The sequence below is a fragment of the Rhinolophus ferrumequinum genome, chromosome 6 (assembly GCF_004115265.2).
Source record: "Rhinolophus ferrumequinum isolate MPI-CBG mRhiFer1 chromosome 6, mRhiFer1_v1.p, whole genome shotgun sequence".
Lineage (NCBI taxonomy): Eukaryota > Metazoa > Chordata > Mammalia > Chiroptera > Rhinolophidae > Rhinolophus > Rhinolophus ferrumequinum.
In genome coordinates, this window is record NC_046289.1 from 29,553,090 (window position 1) to 29,570,619 (window position 17,530).

Consider the following 17,530-nt stretch of genomic DNA (forward strand, 5'->3'; position numbering starts at 1 on the left):
AGATTTCAAGTTTGGTAAATAGTGTAGGTGTGAGTGTCATTAATTAGGGAGCATTACAGAAAGAATATAGAGGTAAGGGTACTAAATTTGGTTTCTGATGAGGAAAATGTGAGAAGCCAGGAAGACATCAAGGGGAGAGTCCAGTATGTAACAGCAAGGGGAGTCTGGAGTTTGCGAAAGAAGGAGGACTATATTTGATAGTTGTTAATAAGCAGCTGATAAGTCTAATAATATACATTTCCTTTTTTATCTTCTCAACAATTTATAGGCATACAGTCCAATTTTGTTAACTATATGCACACTGTTGTACAACAGATCTCTAGAAATTTTTCATCTTGTGTAACTGAAAGTCTATCCCTATGGAACAATAATGCCCCATTTTACTCCTCCCTCCAGCCTCTGGTAACCACCATTTTATTTTCTGTTTCTATGAGTTTGATTACTTTAGATACCTCGGATAAGTCAAATCATGTAGTATTTGCCTTTTTGTGATTGGCTCATTTCATTTAGCATAATGTCTCAAAGTTCATTCATGCTGTAGCATATGACAGGATTTCCTTGCTGATTCCCTCAGATTTGGGAAGTTTTCTGCCATTATTTCTTCAAATAAGCTATTTCTTTGTCTCTCTCCTCTCCTGGGACTCTCATGATGAATATATTGGTTTGTTTGATGTTGTGCTATAAGTCCCTTCGGCTTTCTTCACTTGGCTTCATTTTTTTTTGTTGTTTTTTTTTTGTTCCTTTGACTTGATAATTTCAAATGATCTCTTTTCAAGTTCTTGCTTCTGCTTGAATGTTTCTAGTAAATTTTTCCATTCAGTGATTGTAGTATTTAGTTCCAAAACTTCTGTTTGGTTCTCTTCTGTTATAGTTTCTATCTCTATGTTGATATTCTCATTTTGATCATGCATTGTTTTTCTGATAGTTTTCTATGTTTGTTCTCCCATTGAAAATTTAGCTTCAAGAAAATTACTTTGAATTCTTTGTGAAGAAATTTGTAGATTTCTGCTTATTTGGGGTTGGTTTCTGGAGATTAATTTGTTCATTTGATTGGACTATGTTTCTCTGTTTCTTCACGTGTCTTGTAATTTGTTTGCTGAATTTGTGCATTTGGAAAAATAGCCATATCTCCCAGTCTTTATGGTCTGGTTTCACATAGGAGAAGACTTTCACCAGTCAGCCTGGCTAGAGGTTTGGGGGCCTATGAAACCTTTTTTGGGTGATGTAACTTCCATGTGTAATTTCCTAACCAGAGGTTTGCTGGTTTCTTTTTCAGGAGCCCATAATCTCTTACACTCTCCCTACTTCAAGATCTCAAGTGCTGCCTCTGCAAACCACTCTGCTCTCCATTATTCTCAGTGGCTTCCAGACATCTACAGTATGCTGGCTCACATTCCCAAAGTCAGTTGAGACAGAAACCAGTCCTTTGGGCAGTCCCCCCAAAAAATTGACCTGTAGGATATATATACTCCACTCTTTTCCCTTCTTCCCAAGGGAGAGAAGCTGTGAGTTGGGTGCCTTCTCCCTATCACACTGAGCCATGCTGGCCTTCACACCATTTCAGGCTCTCTGGTGTCACTGCAAGCTGCCCCTGCTCTCCCCTGCTTTCAGGGGCCTTACAGGCACCAAACTATGCCATCAGTGCTCCAAGTCAGGTAGGACAGAAACCAGTTCCTCAGGCACCCTTCTGAAAAGCTGAAGTGTTGGATGCATATTCCATTCTTCTCTCTCATTCTCTCTTCAGCAACAGACTGCAAGCCTGGTGTTCTCTGCTGATCATGGTGACCTGTGCTGGCTTGGGGGAAGACAGATCATAGATAAAGTGAAAAGGCTCTTCTTCCCATTTTAATGCTATTGTTCTTGGTTTGCTCTTGGCTTTGTGTTCACCTGGGGTATGGCAAACTCTTAACTGGTTTTTGGAATTCTCATAAAGGTATTTTGGTCCATATATTGTTATTAAGTTGGTGTCTCTGTGGGAAAAAGAGACACCAACTTTCTATTTCATGATCTATTAAAGTTTTTAGCTATACCAGATACAATATTGACAATGAAGAGGCCAAAAAGGTTGACTACTTGTCTCTCCTCCCACCCCCATATATATATTCTCACAACTTCTTTATCCATTTATTTGTCAATGGACACTTAGGTCCTCCTTTCTTTGTCTTGGGTATTGTAAACAATACTGCTATGAACATGGGGATGCAGATATCTTTGCAAGATGATTTTGTTTCCTTTGGATAAATACCCAGAGGTACAACAGCTAGCATATAGTAATTTTATTTTAATTTTTTTGAGGAATGTCCATACTGTTTTCCATAATGGCGGTACCAATTTACAACCCCACAAACAATGCATAAGCTTTCCCTTTCCTCCAATTCTTGTCAACATGTTATCTCTAGTGTTTTTGATGACAGCCATTCTAACAGGCATTAGGTGATATCCCATTGTGGTTTTGATTTGCATTTCTCTTAAGATTAATGAGGCTGAGAGTTTTTTCATGTACCTGTGGTCCATTCATATATCTTCTTTGAAAAAATGTTTATTCAGGACCTTTGCCCATTTTTAATTGGATTATGTGGGGTTTTTTGCTATGGAGTTACATGAGTTTATATATTTTCGATACTAACCTCTTATCAGATATATGGTTTGCAAATATTTTTTCCCCATTCCCTATACTATCTTTTCATTTTTGTGATAGTTTCTTTTGCTGTGCAGAAGCTTTTTAGTTTGATGTAATCCCACTTGTTGAGTTTTGATTTTGTTGCTTGTCCTTTGTGTTATATCCCCCCGCCCCCCCCCCAAAAAAAAATCATGTAATGGAGCTTTTCCCCTATGTTTTCTTCTAGGAATTTTATGGTTTCTGGTCTTACAGTTAAGTTCTTAATCCATTTCGAGTTAATTTTTGTGAGTGATATAAAATAAGTGTTTAGTTTCATTTTTTTTTCCCTTTTTAAAATTTATTGGGTGACATTAGTTAATAAAATTATATTTTACGCGTGGATATCCTGTTTCCCAGAACCATTTATGGAATAGACTGTCCATTCTCTATTGAGTAACCTTGGCTCTTCTGTCAAATATTAGTTGACCACATATGCATGGGTTAATTTCTGGGCGGCTCTTAATTCTGTTCCACTGGTCTATGTGTCTTTTTTTTATGCCAATACCATATTGTTTTGATTACTGTAGCTTTATAATGTAAATTGAAAACAGGAAGTGTGATGCCTTCCTTTGTTCTTTCTCAGGATAGCTTTGGGTATTTGGAGTCTTCTGTGGTTCCATATAAATTCTAGAATTTTGTTTTCTATTTCTGTAAAATGTGCCATTGGAATCTTGACAGGGAGTGCATTTGAGTTGGTAGATGGCTTTGGGTAGTATCGACATTTTAACAATAATTGTTGCAATCCACGAACATAGCATACTTTTCCATTTATTTATTTCCTCTTCAATTTTTTTCATCAATGTCATATTTTTCAGTGTCGAGATCTTTTACCTATGGGTTAAAGTTATTATTAAGCATTTGATTGTTTTTGATGCTATAATAAATGGGACCATTTCTTTTATTTCTTTCTCAGATAATTCACCGTCAGTGTATGCTACTAATCAGAAGTGCTACTGATTTTTATGTGTTTATTTTGTATCCTGCAACTTTACTGAATTTTTCGGTTGCTTCTAACAGTTTCTTGGCATATTCTTTAGGATTTTCTCTATATAAAATCATGTCATCTGCAAAGAGACAATTTTACTTCTTTGTCTCCAATTTTGATGCCTTTTATTTCTTTTTCTTGCCTAATTGCTCTGGCTAGGACTTCCAGTACTATGCTGAATAGGAGTGGTGAGAGTGGAAACCTTTGTCCTGATCTTAGAGGAAAAGCTTTCAATTTTTCACCACTGAGTATAATGTTAGCCGTTGGCTTGCTATATATTGTCTTTATTATGTTGAGGTATATTCCTTCTATACCTAATTATTAAGAATTTTTTCAAAAATCATGAACAGATGTTAAACTTTGTCAAATGCTTTTTCTATGTCTATTGAGATGATCATATAATTTTTTCTCTCATTCTATTAATGTGATGTATCACATTTATTTACTTGTGTATATTGAACCATCCTTGTACCCCAGGGATAAATTCCACTCGATCATGGTGCATAATCATTTTAATGTGCTACTAAAATCAATTTGCTAGTATTTTACTGAACTTTTTACATCTCTATTCATCAGGGATATTGGCCTGTAGTTTTCTTTCCTCATAGTGTCCTTTTTTGGCTTTGATATCGGGGTAAGGCTGGCCTGGTAAAATGAGTTTGGGAGTGTTCCCTTCTCTTCAGTTTTTTGGAAGGGTTTGAAAAGAACTGGTGCTAAGTCTTATTTAAGTGTTTGGTGAAATTCACCATTGAAACCATCTGGTCCTCATTTTTCTTTTTTGGAAGATTGATTTTTTTAAAGATTTTATTGGGGAATATTGAGGCACAGTGTGTTTCTCCAGGGCCCGCTAACTGCAAGTCATTGTCCTTCAATCTAGTAATGGAGGGCGCAGCACAGTTCCAAGTCCAGTCACCATTTTCAATCTTTAGTTGCAGGGGGGGGCAGTCCACCATCTCATGTGGGAATTGAACCAGCAACCTTTTTGTTGAGACCTGAGAGCTCATGCTCCAACATGCTGAGCCATCTGGCCACCCCTCTGACAGTTCAGCAGCAGCTCGTTGTCTTCAATCTAATTGTGGAAGGCTCAGCTCACTGGCCCATGTGGGAATTAAACTGGCAACCGTGTTGTTCAGAACTCACGATCTAACAAGCTGAACCATCCGGCCGTCCCTGTTGGGAGATTTTTGATAACTAATTCAATCTCCTTACTAGTAATTGGTCTGTTCATAGTTTTTCTTTCTTCCTGATTCAGTCTTGGTAAGTTGTATTTTTCTAAGAACTTTTCCATTTCTTCTAGGTTGTCCAGTTTCTAGTTATATAGTTGTTATTGGCTAATTTTGGACACTCTTGGTTCCTGGCTGAGAAAAGGACTATAAACGTGATAACAATCCTCCTCACATTTGTGCAACAGGGTTCAGATGAGATCTCCACAGTTCTAAATGCTATTTATTGTACAGTCACTGTCTCATCAAATGGTTCAGTAAATGATAATCCAACAAAAACAAACACAGAAAAATTTGACACTTATGAGTATGAAGGTTGAAACAACTTCCCCAGATAGTTGATACACTATTGTGATTCACTAAGTAGGGGTGAAGGTCTGGATTGATTGATTGATCAAATCCTTAGATATTAATGGTCTATCTTTCAGCTCAGGCTGAGTACTGACCACAAGGGGAACCATGATATCTGAAACCATCTGTAACTACACAGCTACTGTCTTCATTAGCATAACATTACTATTCCACTATCTTTATCAATATAACCTTATTATTCCAGAAAACTCTTCCCTGGAAGATAAAAGTTGTAAATAACTTTATTGCTCATCACAGAAAGTTCTTAAATAGACAGTATCAAAAGGCAGTTTACACACTAAGACTCTCAGAACCCCTTGCCTTGCTGTGTCTGTAATTCCTAAGTGATCATATCATGATCCTTCTTTAATTCTAATCAAGCTCCCACATTAAAAGATCTTCTTTAAATCAAACTTCAAGATTTCATAAATATCCTGAGTTTGCTCTTGCCTTTCTGAGTCTCTGACTCTGAGGCTAAGATTTGGTTGAAGTGGCATTCTCCCTTACCATCGTTAAGAATAAACTCGGCTTTATTAGCAATAGGTTGTTTTGATGATATTTTTTGAGGAGACAAAGAAAAGTTATCTCTTACATGGACAAAGTTACAAAGTTTAACTCTTCCTTGGATAATTCTAGACAAGCTCTCTTAAGTTCTAACTCTTCTTTTTTCTCTGGGATCCACTGACACATTTTTATATATTCTAAAATAGAAGATGATTACAGGCATATCTGAGATAAACATCACAATAAAGGGAGTCACACAAATTTTCTGGTTTCCTAGTGAATATAAAAGTTATGTTTACACTACACTGTAGTCTATTAAACGTGCAATAGCATTTTTCCTCAAAAACTGTACATAGCTTAATTAAAAAATGTTATTGCTAAAAAATGCTAACCATCATATGAACCTTTAGCGAGCCATAATCTTTTTGCTGCTGGAGGGCCTTATCTTGATGTTGATGGCTGCTGACTGATCAGGGTGGTGGTTGGTGGAGGTTGGGGTGGCTGTGGCAATTTCTTAAAATCAGACAAAAATGAAGTTTGCCACATTTATTGACTCTTCCTTTCATGAACGATTTCTCTGCAGAATGTGGTGCTATTTAATAGCATTTTATCCACAGAACTTCTATCAAAATTGGAGTCAATCCTTTCAAACCCTGCTACTGCTTTATCAACTAAGTTTACGTAGTATTTTACTTTATTTTTTTAATGTAGTATTTTAAATCCTTTCTTGTCATTTCAACAATCTTCACAGCATCTTCACCAGAAGTATATTCCATCAAAGAAACCACTTTCTTTGCTCATCCACAGGAAGCAGTTCCTTATCTTTTCAAGTTTATTATGCGATTGTAGCAATTCTGTCACATCTTCAGGCTCCACTTCTAATTCTAGTTCTCTTGCTATTTCCATCACATCTGAACTTACTTCCTCCACTGGAGTCTTCAATCCCTTCAACCCCTCAAGGGTTGGACTCAACTTCCTCCAAACTCCTGGTATTTTGACCCCTTATCATGAATGTTCTTAATTGCATATAATGGTGAATCCTTTCCAAAAGGTTTTCAATTTACTTTTCCGAGACACATCAGAAGAATCACTATGTATGGGCGCTATAGCCTTATGAAATGTATTTCTTAACTAGTAAGATTTGAAGTTGAAATTACTCCTTGACTCATGGACTGCAGAATGAATGTTGTGCTAGCAGGCATGCAAACAACCTTAAGAGCTCTTGGGTGACCAGGTGCATTGTCAGTGAGCTGTACTATTTTGAAAGGAATCTTTCTTTCTGAGCAGTAGTTTCTCAACAAGAGACTTAAAATATTCAGTAAACCATGTTGTAAACACATGTGCTGTCATCTAGGCTTTGTTGTTCCATTTATAGAGCACAGGCAGAGTAGATTTAACATAATTCTTAAGGGCACTAGGAGTTTTGAAATGGTATAGGAGCATTGGCTTCAACTTAAAGTCACCAGCTACACTGGCCACTAACAAGAAAGGCAGCCTGTCCTTTTAAGCTTTGAGTCCAGGCATTGACTTCTCCTCTCTAGCAATGAAAGTGCTAGATGGCACCTTCTTCAAATAGAAGGTTGTTTGTCTACATTGCAAATCTGTTGTTTAATGTAGCCATCTTCATTAATTATCTTAGCTAGTTCATCTGGATAACTTGCTGCGACTTCTACATGAGCACTTGCTGCTTCAGCATACACTTTTATGTGATGGAGACAAGCTTCTTTCCTTAAACCTCATAAATCAACCTTTGCAAGCTTCAAACTTTTTTTCTGCAGCTTCCTCACATCTGTCAGCCTTGGTGAATTGAGGAGAGTTAGGGCCTTGCTCTGAATTAAGCTTTGGCTCAAGGGAATGTGGTAGTTGGTGTTATCTTCTATCCATACCACTATAACTTTCTCCACATCAGTGATAAGGCTGTTTTGCTTTCTTATCATTCATGCATTCACTGGAATAGCACTTTTAAACTCCTTCAAAAACTTTTCCTTTGCATTCACAACTTGGCTAACGATTTGGCTCAAGAGGCCTAGCTTTCATCCTGTCTCAGCTTTTGACATGCCTTCCTCATAAGCTGAATAATTTCTAGCATTTCATTTCAAGTGAGAGATGTGTGACTCTTCCTTTTACTTGAACATTTAGAGGCCATGTTGGCCTAATTTCAATATTTTTGTGTCTCAGGGAATGGGGAAGCCCAAGAAGAGGGAGAGAGATAGGGGAATGGCCAGTCGGTGGAGTAATCAGTACACACACATATTAATCAATTAAGTTTGTTGTCTCATATGCATGTGGTTTGTGGCACCCCAAAACAATTACAACAGTAACATCAAACATCACTGATCACAGATCACTATAATAAATATAATAATAATGAAAAAGTTTGAAATATTGTGAGAATTACCAAAATGTGACACAAAGACATAAAGTGAGCAAATACTGTTGTAATAATGCACCGATAAACGTGCTCAATGCAGGATACTATAAGCCTTCAGTCTATAAATAACACAGTATCTGTAAAGCACAATAAAATGAGGCATACCTGTATAGTTTTATGTTGCCTCCATTTTAGAAATGTTTTCTTTGAGGATAGTTAATTCAGTAAATAAATGAAAAAATGATTCAAGTAGAAGGAACGGTAGGAGTATAAAAGAAGGATTAGTCACCTTGCTTGGGGAGAAGGCATCACAGAGGAAATCACCCTTGAACTGAGTCTCGAAAGATAAGAATTTTGTAGTAAAATAAGGGGAATGAGTATTTCATGCAGCGGGGCAAAGGGTCCAAAGGAATAGAGGCAGGACATAGCATCAAGAGATGGGGAACTGCTAATAGGGGCTATATGACTGCAGTATAGTAGTACATAACAAAGGAAGAAAAAACAGGGAGAGAAAAAGTTGACCAAATACGCGAAGAGATATTGATATTAAGAAGTTCAGATGTGGTGATGAAAGAGTTCTGGGTGTGGCTATCGGCATGAGTATGGGTTACTCAAGTGGTGTTGAGATGAAAGATCTTAAACTTATTGAAGTCACAGAACTATGAGGCAATGACGTTAGATGGGTTCTCTACCTGGATCTAAATGGCTATAGGGACCATCTACATGACTATTCCATTCTAAGAAAACATGATCATAAACACTTGGACCATCATGATGTCCAGCCAAAGTGATTAATAGCCAACGAGCCAGTAAGAGCATATCTAAATTGAAAGACAGTCCTAACAACAGAAAGATCCATGAGAGAGGAGAAACAGAAGTCTGTTCTCCATATTAAATTACTCTTGTTCCTAATCATCATAATCTCTATCAGTTATCCATCATCATCTCAGGATCAACAATAAATGGAAATCATACAGTAATCATCATAAAATGTAATTTTTAAAGTTCATTTATCTCTATTATTTTATTCTAGTGAATATTCAACCATTATTCCCTTGACTCTTAGGTTTCTGAACATTAGGTCTTAGTAAGGGATTATAGGACTTTACATCTCTTACAATTGAAGAGCTTCCCTCAGATTCACGTCTGTCAAATGTTATGGAAACTCACAAAAGTATACAGGTTAAACACGGCTGTTTGCATATATTTTTGTATAACTCTAATATATAGGTCCTGGGCAAACAATTGCAGTGTGCTTGCCTATTAACTCAAGGGTTTCAGGCTAAGGTAACAGATTTACAACACAGAAATGGGAAAAATGTACATTAAAAAAATAAAATGAAAGATGAATTTTTACCTATTTGAAATTCTCCAATTATTTTTTGATAGTTAAATAATATTGACAGTCTACTGGAAATATTTTTAAAAATCTCATTTACTAAAACTCCCAGTGGTATAAATATGCAACAGACCCATTTCGGTATGATCCACTTGTACTTCTTCTCTTGATAAAGATTAGGAAGAGGAAAGGATGACATCATTAATATTAAGTGAAAGAGAGCAATATTAAAATAATTAGCATTTATACAGCACTTTTCTCATAGGATCCCAAAGCTTTTAAGGCACAACCTTCAATGTCACATCATTTCAAGGATACAGGTAAGGAAAAGCTAATCAGAGTTCCTTTTCAATTAGTAATAATCGCGCCTCGGATAAACCTCATTGGCTACGATACTGCCACTGCACAAAGCTTATAGTTCCTTTTCATAAGACAGAAAAATGAATGATACATAAAGTTAAATGACTTCCAAGTTAATATTATTAGTAATCAAACAAAAAATAAAATTAAGGGTTCTTCATCCTTGGTACAGAGCACTATGTTCTAAAACAAGCTGCCTGTAAAGTAAGATCTTTCAGGACTTCACATTCACAAAATAATGATGGCGCATCCTCTTGGAAGTCACTTCCTTTTAGTTCGATTCCTTTAGTGGATTTATATTATTATTTTCAGTTTGTTTGTTTTCAAATAATTTTTTGTCAGTGGGGCAGTTAAAGAGAGTTCTCATCGTAGACTCACAGAGGAGTTCATTACTACCCTAACTAGGAGTGCTATCAAAGTTTTGCTGTTAGCTTGCAAAAACAATTACAATAAGGGAAACATCCATTAATATAATTTTTAGAATAAAATAAATTTTATGGGTACCAATAAATAAATAAATAAATAAATTTTAGTGGTACCAATAATTTTAAAAGGTAAAAGCCCTAGTATTCATATTCTTGATATTAACTTTCCCTATTACCTTCTTCATCCTTTCACCAAAATGTCATTTTCAGCTCTCTTTCCTGTTGAACTACAAGTTCTAATTCAGTAGTCCACTGAAATAATGATATACTTACTGGCTCTGAGAATGTTCTCCTTGCTGCTGCACCTGGACTGGACCTGCAGAGAAAGCATAAGCTCAGTAATTTAGGGCTTATAACATAGATAGCCATATATGTATGCATACTTATTGGGCAAGCTCCTGAGGTCTAGGAGCAAGGCTTTATATATCTCAGATATCCTAACATGTTATTATAATGTGACATTTGTTCCATATATATTTTTTTTATTATCCTTTCCTTACTTTAAATCACTGACTTCTAGAAAAAAATTGGGAGTGTAATATTATGTGATATAGGTAAAATCAAAGGCAATTTTTTTATTGATGTGTATTTGAAATTAGTATATGGAAATAAAGTCAAGTTACTACCTATTCAGTTGTGAAAACAGATCCTTAATCTTAAGGCACTATGCATATCTCTTGACTAGACTAATAATGCAATTCAACTAATAAAGTTATAATCAAATATTCTACTGTAGTGATTTTTGGTTATATATGTTAATGAGAGGAAAAATCCTCATATACAATACTTACATGTGATTCTAATGGTCTTTGTTATTTATTAATATTGGTTATGAAAGATGCTTCTGTTGAAAACCAATGAATTTGAACACATTTATTTACCAGTTCTTAGGTGTATATATAGTTTACCAATCAGAAAACCTCATGCTTTGATTCAAATATTTTAGGTTAGGGTGGAACATTCTTTAAAATGTTGCAAAACTGTTGAATTCAAGGGCTATATTAGATGACATTACCACTTGTTAATTTCAGAGGAAACTATTTAAACTCTGCACCTCTTCTTCCCAATCCACAGTAGCTTGCCCCAAATGGATATATACACAACAAATTAATTTCTATCGCTTAACACAATCTACTATTGTAATGAAACAACTTATGAAAGGAATGTTGCAACTTAGGGTGGGTTATGGTTGTCCTTCCCTGAAAAAAACAATTGTTAATGTTTAAAGAAAAAACAATAATAGAAAAATCACAAACATACACACAACACACACACACACACACACACACACACACACGCCAAAAAAAAGAAAAAAAAGGGAGAAATAATTCCAGATGTTAAAGTTATTTATTCTCTTTTGGCCCAGATTGTTTAATTAGTTTTAAATATACTAGAATGAAGCAGCTAATCTGGAAGATAATATTCTTATATTCCTTTACTCAGAAGTTTTATTAAGGAACAATTCTGGACCAAATGGGAAAGAAATTAATGACTACTTAAAGAAAACAAAACAGGGAGGAAGACACTAGAGTGAGGAAAAGAAAAGGAAGAGAGAGGGATTTGAGGGGGTAAATCTAATAGATAGAAAACAAAGTATGGGTTTATAGAAGGGGAGAATATGTAAATGCAGAATATTCTGCTATTCCTTATTGAAAATTCATACCAAGAGGGTAAGGATGACTAATGAACTTGCTGCAAGATAAACAAGCAAGTTGGCATACCATGGAATGAAAATAAGTATAACTAAACCACTACAGCCTTGAAGGAGTGAAGAAAAAAACACCAATAGACAAATTAATAGACAAGCTTAATAAAGAGATAAACTACATTTTGAAAAGTGATTCAAAGAACACAAGAAAAAGCTAAAGAGTGAGAGAAAAATCTGGGAGAGAGAAGAAAAAGAAAAGGGAAAATGTTGAAAGACAAAAACAGAGTTCAAAGAAGTCAAATGGAAGTCAAGAAAGTCTTCAACAAGATGTAGAAACAGAAGGAGTCCAAACCCATAGCGCAAAGCAATGTTTGCGAATGGAAAGCAGCTCCTTTGATCAGTAATAGTTACTCTTAAGTCGTAGCCTCTATTCCTCCAGAGTTCATCTTTAAGCCCTTCCAATCTAGAGTGGAGCTAGTGTATGGATAGAAAGAAGAGATTTATAATGAACACAGCAGTTTAGATGAGTAGTTCAAAATGTCTCATCAAATGTTTCAACAGATTTATATAATGACTAAATGGAAATGGTGATGAAGAACTAGCTGTCTTTACCAAGAATAACAACAACAACAAACAACAACAACAACAACAAAAACCAAAAACAATAATAAAAGAACACCCTCTCCCTTCCAGAGGTGGCTTAAAGAATTAACAAAAAATTCATTCATAGCATAAATTTAATAAAGAAACCCAAGTCTTGCTTTGTGGCACCTCAATTTAGAACTATATATTTCAAACAGTTCTGGAAGAGAAATATAGATAATGAGAACAATTCAATTCCCTGACTCTGAGTATTTAGGTTCACAAATTGCCAACAGCAGTATAACCAATGTTTCCGCATTTATATATCACATTGGCTATTTGCTGTAGATTTGAGGGAAATCACTTTTAAAATCAATAATTACATAAACTTCTTTAGTGACCTTGAGTATATATGTTAAAAAAGTGAGGAAAATAGTTTTAAAAGTTTAAAAATATTTACGCATATAGAGGATGCCCCACTCTCTTGCACCATGAACTGGTCATAATATTTACTTCATTTTATAAAATCCTAGAATGAAGATTTTTACCTAACTCACAATGCAATGGAATTTACTTGAAAGAATAAAGTTGAAAAACAACTATTGTTGTTGTTCTTACACATATGAACTGTAAAGAAGGAAACAAGGGTCTGTCTCAAGTTTTATGCTGTTTTTTTCTTTGTCTTACCCTGGCTTTTTACTCAGTGGGAAAAAAAAATAAATAAAAGGAAAGCCTGAAACACAAAATAAAACCAAGATTTTGGCCTAATACCAAATTTGTCAGGGACTACAAATGAAAGGTATGGTACTGAATTATCTATTACTTTATTCTATTGGATTACAATATTTTACCACAATCAACATCTGACTTTATGGTGTTGACAATTCCCCTTTCAACTGGAATCAAAACTAAAATAATGTGTACAAACAGGATATTAAAGTCAATGGAGAAAATGAAATATACAAGAGACTTATTGAAAATATAAACATTCATTTACTAATCAAGAATGTTTCAGACATTAAATAATTCATTTAATCTGTTGCAACATGTTTTTACATGTGTAATATAATTTTTGCAGAAGAATCACATTGTTTATTAACAAATCTTAAAGCCATGAAACAGAAAACAAAAGGGGGAGAGCACATAATAAAATGGTAAGGGAAAAAGCAAAAATGCTTTAAACAAAGCTGAGAAAATTTTAACAAACAATCACAATCTTTAGATACAGTTAGAGAAGTGACTTACCTTATGCTTAGGTCATAACAAGAATAGCACAGTGTTTAAAGTCAGCTCTTCATTATGGGAGGTACAATTGAAAGCCATAGGTTATAATAACATGAATTGCTACACAGAAATGAAGAGTTTTTCAGCCCAACATGAAAAGCTAACTCTTATGGGAGAACATTTCAACTTGTGTTTAATGCAACATGAAGAACAATTGAGGGTGTAAACATTAAAACACATGAATCTCACACCAATAAGAGAGAGACGGCCCAGTCTCTCAGGAACACAGAAGATTTCATCTGTGACCATATCTGTGACACATAAGGGAAGGCACATCACTCTAACATTGAAGATGCATGCATAATGTATCCATCAACAACTAGCGCCCCTCATCCCCCATCCCACTCATACACACACAAGCCCACTGAGATACAGGGAAAGAATGTAGTGCCAAGCTGTTATGAAGAAAGCAGGACACACAGAAGCGTAGCAGTGGTCATGTGATTTGAGAGGTGTTCTTCCCTTAAACCATCCCATCACCATGCTTATTTTAAAGAAGCCAGGAAAAGACCCTCTTCAATGCTGCAGTAGCTACGAGCCCCCAGCTTGAAGCTAGAGTGTAGAATTTTGATCACCGTTCCCTGCGATGTCAGGGGCTCTCCAGTGGAAGCCAGATGTGTAACACCAGTTAGTGGGGTACAAATGTGTGAATAACAAACATCTTTTCCCTTCTGCATTTCACAGAAGTAAAGGAAGAGAGATACAAATAAAATAAAACCCACGTTAAGAATAGGTTCATAACAATATAAAGATTAAAATGAAGATTACATTTGATTGCATGTTAACACAACTCAGGTTTCATAAAAACTGCCTTTATTTTGCTGCTCACCAGGCTAATTTGTATTTCTTTCCTGTAAACATTTGGAATAAATCAACATAATATGATTTGAAAAATTCTGAGCAGTTGGTCAAATGGGGTTAAAGTCAAGAACAAAAGAAGTCATCTTTGATGGGCATTAAGAAAGCCCTCTCTTTCTATTTTTAGCATGACTTTTAGCCAGCAGTCACATTTAAACTTAGAAAATAATTAAGCTTCTGTAGATCTGCTTACTTATGTAATCTGAGAAATTCTATGGCAATGGTTTGGAAACACCTAATTTAAATTTTATTCTTTTTACATTTTAAAAAGCAAACAACAAAAAGGCTACCTATTTTGAAATTGTTAGTAACTTTCCTATGTACTTTTCTCTACTGTCAATAAAACATGGGCTGTTCCTGCCAATAATAGGGTCATATCAGCTCAGTAGAAAAAATTTCAAATTTGCTTTCCTATAATTGATGATGGTAGTTAACTCAGTCTATTTTATTTTTTGTACGAGATGAGTTTTGAGTCATGTGTGGCATGCGATTTAGTTAGCAGATTCTTAACTGTTCAAAGATCATTTGCTTTTATTATCATTTTCTCTCCCTCATCCTATTCTTAGCAGGCCAGAATATATTGACCTTTCCGTTAATATGTCTTTATTAATTTAGGCTCTAGGCCCTCATGTAATCTTGGTGCCTTCATGGGGAAAACAAAAACTACGGGGCTCAAAGGAGACAATCAAGTATCAGTGATTTTAGCTATAAATGTGGAAACAAATGTTAGCAGTTGTTATGATCAGTGGAGCCACTAACAGTTGTGAAATAATTCTGTAATTACACATACTCTCATTGTAACTGCCTCACCAGCTCAAAAATGGAGGTGAAAAAATGCTTATTTTTGACTCAAAGAAAAAATGGAGGTGAAAAAATTCTTATTTTTGACTCAAAGAAAGAAAAAAAAAATCCATGTACAGTTATATGTTTTTCAATAATAGGGATTGACCAAAACTTTTTGGAAATGTCATAGCCATATGGCTATATGTACTTGTGAGAATGCAAACAATATAATCTAAGGCATGGAGCAAAGTCTGAACTAGCTCCTCTAGAATATTCCTTGTTATTCTTGAGCTTTTAGACCTTAGGCAAGCTGTTTCCTCTCTCTGGAATACCCTGTTGCTTATTTTCTGTTCCAAATACTACTTGTCCTTTAAGATCCAGGTTAAATTGCACCAGGTGCAAAAAATACCCCCAAGTTCCCTAATCAGAAATAATTTTGTCTTTCCCTAAATTCTTTTAACAGTCTTTTTGAAATATAATGTAACTACCATAAAATTCACTCATTTTAGGTATATAATTTTATGACTTCCAATAAATTTATATGGCAGTATAACCATCACCACAATCTAGTTTTAGGTTTACCAAAATTCTTAAGGCCTCTATCTGAACTTCCATTATAAGAGTCATCACAGTTACTCATATTCCAATTATTGGTGCAGGTCCCCAAATATACTGGAGGTTCTTGGAGGAAAAGGACAATGAGTTTAATTCTCTTTATATTTTTTACTATGTCAAACATAGTGCTTCACACAGAGTACAGAGTAAACATTTGCTAAATCGTAATGTTTATTTTGTAGTAATTACAGTTTTTCAATTTATATTGAACTAATTTTTACTTATTTGAGTCTGCGAATATTAAGAGACATAATATGAAAAGTATGTGGATTATAGTTAAGAAATATCTGGGTACCCTATAGAATGATCTTAAAAGTTTAGAAAATACATTACTATTAATACTACTTAAGGTTAATCAAATAGTGACATTTGGAGTCCAATAAAGGTTATTCTATACCAAAGGTTTCAAATCAGGTTAAGAAGGTCCCTTATTTTCTAAGAGAAAAGGATCTTCTGTATCTCATATGGTCAGGTCACTAGAATGACAAAGATAATAGAGATTTTTGAAGCAACATGGCCCTTTTCACTTTAATTATTCTACCTTACTAAAATTATTAAAGAATAATCTATGAAAGAACAAACATTACTGAATACCATTTACTCATAAAACTATAACTTAAGAGGAGAAAAAGAACCTCATTGGCATTTACTCAGATTATTTGCCTCTGTAGCCCACCCAGAAACAGAAGGAAAGAAAGGTTTTATTTAAACAACATTAAGCCACCAGCTCTACAATCTCAGACTCTTAAATTCTATTTCTTTCCTCACTTCTTATAGCAAAAATGGATAATTGGTCTAGGAAAGCTCTCTTCCATAGTTCCATTTATTTATCATTTTGTCTGGAGAAATTAAGATACAAGTATTTGGCTAATCTGAGCCAAATAACAACTCATTTGTGTTTAATTAGATTTATTATCTCACAATACACACTCAACTAAAGAACTGAGAGTTTTGGTTTATTTATGACATGAAAGGCAGCATGATAAAGGCAATGTCCAGTGGAATGGTTTCTAATATTGGTTTTTCCTTTTCCTAGCTGTGTGGTCTTAGACATGACATTCAACATCTCAAAGTTTTAATTTCCTTATCCATAAAAATGGGGAAAATTAAGTAGGATAATGTATATGAAAGTGAAAACTATAGAAAATGAAAGAGAACAATACAAATCTAAGTCATTATTATTATCCTCATGTAGATTTTAAGTCACCTACATTTTATATAGGTAGAATCTGAGGCACGGTGAGAATAAAGAATTTGCTCCAGATCATGCCGGGAATCAGTGACAATATACTTGCCAATTTCTAAACTAAAGCTTCAGAAAAAGGCTGAGTTAAGGTCTGAGGTTACCTCTGCAAGGATTAATCTAACTCCGTGTTGCATGGTTTTAGTCTACTTATCTCATTTCTATGGGACTTAAGTTTCCTCATCTGCAAAACGAGGATGTTTCCAGGGATTTCAACTGAGGTTGATATACCCCTTGGAAGAATCTGTGGATAAAAAGTCGGGCGTCCATGTACTGGAATGGAGAAAAAAAAAATACCAT

The 17,530-nt window shown here is 34.9% G+C and overlaps 1 protein-coding gene and 1 pseudogene across 17 annotated transcripts in view; both read right to left on the reverse strand.

Annotated features, from left to right (window-relative positions):
- The window catches only part of GPHN (gephyrin), a 438,119-nt gene that overhangs the window by 105,623 nt on the left and 314,966 nt on the right, over positions 1-17,530 (reverse strand). For 10 of the 17 annotated variants that reach the window (XM_033107419.1, XM_033107417.1, XM_033107414.1 and 7 more), the window contains one exon: positions 10,491-10,533. In XM_033107419.1, coding sequence (XP_032963310.1) covers positions 10,491-10,533 — 43 coding nt within the window. Of the gene's footprint in view, positions 1-10,490; positions 10,534-12,276; positions 12,340-13,692; positions 13,699-17,530 lie in introns of all 17 variants that reach the window. The other 7 variants (XM_033107412.1, XM_033107406.1, XM_033107405.1 and 4 more) reach the window with 2 other exon arrangements.
- On the reverse strand, positions 9,686-9,845 carry LOC117024342 (uncharacterized; annotated as a pseudogene).